Source organism: Coffea eugenioides, chromosome 11, assembly GCF_003713205.1.
Source record: "Coffea eugenioides isolate CCC68of chromosome 11, Ceug_1.0, whole genome shotgun sequence".
Lineage (NCBI taxonomy): Eukaryota > Viridiplantae > Streptophyta > Magnoliopsida > Gentianales > Rubiaceae > Coffea > Coffea eugenioides.
Window position 1 is genome coordinate 28,753,455 of NC_040045.1, and position 4,687 is coordinate 28,758,141.

General features: G+C 34.4%; 1 protein-coding gene across 1 annotated transcript; it reads right to left on the reverse strand.

The window, feature by feature from the left end:
- Window positions 1-1,074: 1,074 nt before the first annotated feature.
- On the reverse strand, window positions 1,075-2,028 carry LOC113752198. The gene has a single exon (XM_027296330.1). The coding sequence runs from the start codon at window positions 2,026-2,028 to the stop codon at window positions 1,075-1,077; it is 954 nt and encodes a 317-aa protein (XP_027152131.1).
- Between the last annotated feature and the right edge of the window lie 2,659 nt (window positions 2,029-4,687).

Genomic DNA, 4,687 nt, shown 5'->3' on the forward strand with positions numbered 1-4,687 from the left:
ATGAGGTTGGTCGGAAACCTTGGTGAGCCATTAGAATTACATGATAAGCTTGATCTATTTGAGAGATCTTGCTTGACATACTCGTGGAGTATAGCCTTCTAAATGTAGTGCGGGCCCGAAGCGGTGTATGGTGGACGGATGAGAAGTAAGTGGTGATCTACGGTTTGAAAATATCAACCCGATTGACGGAGAGTCACTGCGGGAAGATATACGAATGAACTGGCAAAGGAAGTGGAACTTAGCTCCTGAGAGCTACCATATCCTTGAATTGTTTCTGGTTTCATTCTTGTTGGCATTACTAATTACTTGCAAGCTATTACTTGAATTGTTACTTGGACTTGTTACCTGAACTAGGTGCCTACATGTGTGTTCTTAGCTTCACGAGCATTTTGCTCACCCTGTAGATTTGTTTTCCTTAGCAGGATTGAACTCGGCGATGTATTGAAGAAACCTTCCTGATGTGCTTTTGTTTAGGGTTTCTATTACTTTTGGCTATGCCTTGACTTTTGGATTGTACTTCTGGAATTGAAATGTAACTTTTGGGATTCATGATGTACTTTGAACCCCCGACTACGGGTTGGATTATGAATGAATATTATTAAGGTTGAACGCTTCCGCATTTACTGTATTTAAGTTATTTACGTGTGTTGTGTAGATCGATAATAAGTTTGAATGGAATTGCTTGAGTCCTGGCGAGAGTTAGGCAGGCGTCCCGTGGATACCCTTTGGTTCGCCTTAGGGAGAAGTGGGAGCGTCACATTTTAGTCCCTTCAGGGAGAAATATAGTGGCTCTTCCGGAGCCTTCAATCAATTTTGCACTACCACTAATGATATTAACGTTTGTCTCTCCTATTTTCAAACAAGAAAAATATTTTTTATTTTTCAATATGGTGTGCGTAGTAGCACTATCAATGAGACAAATATCATCATCACCATTATTTAATCCCAATATTTGACATCCATTTCTTCTTCAGGAAGAAAATTTCAAACAAAAATAAATATTAATAAAGATGCGAAAATAAATATTCAATGGAAAAGAAATTACATGAAAGATATAAAGTATCATAAAAATATCTAAATAATCATGGGATATTTGTTGACATCTTCAGGATGCTCAAAAAAATCAGCAACATCGAGGTGTGTCATGTCAGCATCATCACCATCATCATAGTCATTCTTTTGATCAATGAAATTTGTTTCAACACCTTTGTCTTTCTTTTTCAATGATGTTTGATAGAGGTCAACATGATGCTCAGCCGTACGACAGGTACGGGACCAATGATCTTCCATACCACACCGGTAGCATTTTTCTTCATAAACTTTCTTTTCTCCATTTTTCTGATCGTAGTTATTTTCCCTTTTTTGGAAAACATTTTGTTGTTTGCCACGGTTAAAATTTTCACGGGACACAAATTTACTACGATCACGTCCACGGCCACGATCACGACCACGTCCGCGGCCTCCTCCACAACCACCTCTACGGCCACGTCCACGACGTCGACTAGAATTTTGAAATTGGGTCGCATTCGCTTCAGGGAATGGACTTGCACCAGTTGGTCGGGACTCATGATTTTTCAGCAACAATTCATTGTTTTGTTCAGTCAAGAGAAGACATGCAATAAGTTCAGAATATTTTTTAAATCCCTTCTCTCGATATTGCTGCTGCAGGAGCATGTTAGAGACATGAAAAGTAGAAAATATTTTCTCTAACATATCTTTATCAGTGACTTTTTTGCCACATAATGATAATTGAGAAGTGATTCTGAACATGGCTGAATTATATTCGTTGACAGATTTAAAATCTTGCAGCCGTAAATGAAGCCAATCATATCGGGCTTTTGGAAGAACGACCAACTTCAGGTGGTCGAATCTTTCTTTCAAATCTCGCCAAAGGACAAGAGGATCTTTAACAGTAAGATACTCTGATTTTAATCCTTCATCTAAATGATGACGAAGAAAAATCATAGCTTTGGCACGGTCTTGGTTTGAGGATTCATTTTTTTCCACAATAGTATTACCAAGACCCATTGCCTCAAGATGGATTTCAACATCCAATACCCATGATAAATAATTTTTTCCAGAAATATCAAGAGGTACAAACTGTTGTTTTGTAAGATTAGCTATAAGAAATTGAAATAAATTTTTGAGTTAGAAATTTACCTTAGAATTTTCTTGAGCAGAATTTCGATAAAATCTAGTGCTTCACCTTTGTTCAATGTAGAGCCTCCGTTTTCACCTTTTACTCAAAAGTAGAGCTTTCGTGCTGATAACGTGTTGTAAAACTAATAAACTATTATAATATGAATAGAGATATTAGAGAAAGAAGTAGAGAAAAGGGAGAATGATATCCTTATATTTCAACAAGATACAAAAGTCACCACAAAGGGTATCAATGTACCTCTATATATAGGCACTACAAGATTAAAGGTACATAAATCCTATTAAACATCCACTATTACAATAATATGAAGAAACCTGTGAAACGGTTTCTCCACTACATGAATAGATTTATGGATTGTAACTTCTATACATAATGTAGCCATAAAATCATGAATTAATCCCCTTGGGAATATAAAGGGACATCCACATTTTTGTTATTTCATAACAAGGTTCAATATATATTTGGTATTTCTAAGATACTTTACAAGAAAATACAAATAAGGTAGTATAATTAAGTAACAATTTATATAATTTACAATTTAGTGCATATTCAACAGGTTTAGAACCAAATTGGAGGGCTTATTTGAAAAGTAATACAAGAATTTAGGCTCTTTTTAGGTGTAATAATAGTTTTCTAGTACTCTAAGGGTCAAATCATAAAATTGATAAAATATTTCTAGGTGAATTTCTTATTTTCTTATTTTTTAATGTTTTATCCCTTTTTTAACTTAGATCTTCCATTGGAGTTGTTTGAGAGAGATTTATGGTAGGATATGTGAAGAGATTTGAGAATAATTAAAAGAAAGAATAAAAAAAGGAAAACAAAAAGGGTAAAACAGGAAAAGATGGAAAAAATTAAAAAAGCTTAGAATACAACAACGGTCAAAGGTCAGAAATGGCACACAAGACAGAGATGTTATTCTTGGCAGCAATTATGAACAGTACATGTCCCGTGGCTTTAGTTTTTAAGTGGTCCCCACACCATCCGTCTTTACTCTTCTTTAGACCTCAGGCTCCGATTGAAGCGGTTCTTCCGGTTTTCTGGTTAAACCCGGATTTTGACCGGATTTGACCAAGTTTTTTAAAGCAACTCGGACCGGATGCCTATCCGATTTCCAGTTCAACTGGTTGAACCGGTCTGTCCGATCCGAATTTCAAAACACAGCTAAAAAGTGATTAGAAAATTAGGTTGAGACCAAATTTTGCTAATTTGAACTTGTAAGGGGTATAAAGTTAATATTTTAAAAGTAAAGGACAAAAAAATTAATTTGATGAAATGTGAGGGATATTTTAAATAATTTTTCCAAATTATAAATATACTGATAGGAAGACTGAAAATTCAAAAGTAGGATAAAGTTTTTATGAATTTGTATTTTTTTTAATAAAAGTGAAAAGTTTTGAATTTAAGACCTGCCCCGTGAGTACCATCCAATGTATCTCTCTTCCCCTTATGCATTTGTATTTGGGGAACTAGTAATGTTCATTAATTTTATTTTAAAAAAAGGGTAAGATGTGGTGAATTTACTATAGCATCCCGAATAGTTTGGCAGGGGAAAAGTTAATTATAATTTAGTCCTTAGGCTGTCTAATTTTCAAAAGAAATACTCAACTTGCTAGGTAGCAACCATTGGCTCCATCATGCACCGCAGCTGGCCACCACCTCTGATGAGGTTTTTTTTATAGGCAAAATATATCATTCAACTTATTTTATTTTTCAAGGAATAAGAATGTGACATTCAACTTGAAAATGAGTGTAGGACTGTCAAGGCCAAACTTAATTGTGGCTCAATTATAAGTAAGCATGTCAATGAATTGGATCATATTCCGATCCAATCCAGACCTAACATACTTTTTATGGATTTGAATTTAATTTTTCTAACCTAGATGTAGACCCTGTAAGAGAATCACGAATTTGAATAGGATTTGATTTTTTATGCCCAAATCCAGAACCAAACCTAAACTCTACCCAAACTTATGTGTGTATATAGAATTAGTTGATAATAGTTATTTCTTTGGATTTATAATACTCCTCAACTTCTTAAATATTAATTTTATTATTTGAAAACAAAAATTAGATGATATTTATATTATCTTTGAGCTTTATATATTTTTAATATTTTTACCTTAGTTATTCAATGTATATTGAGAAAGATGCCTATAGATACCCAATGGATTTCCAAATTCATGAGTCTGATTCCTAGTTTTTCCTTTAAACTGATAAAGGTCTAGGCCTAAATTTGGGTAGTGAATATAAATCAAGAATCCCCTAGCAATTGATATGCCTAGTTATAATCACCTGCAAAATTATCTCTGACTCACCAACTCTTATAAGATCTATATCAAAATCTTTGGCTTAGAGAGTATTAGATCCGCTGTCTATTTCACATGAACATGGCCAACATGCCACCAATCAGAGGCAAACCCAAGGCCCGCAGTACCATCACAAGAATTTTACTAGCAGAGCAAGTCCAAATGCAACAAAATTTATACCAAAATTCTCTTATCACCATAATTTTACTTGCAAAGC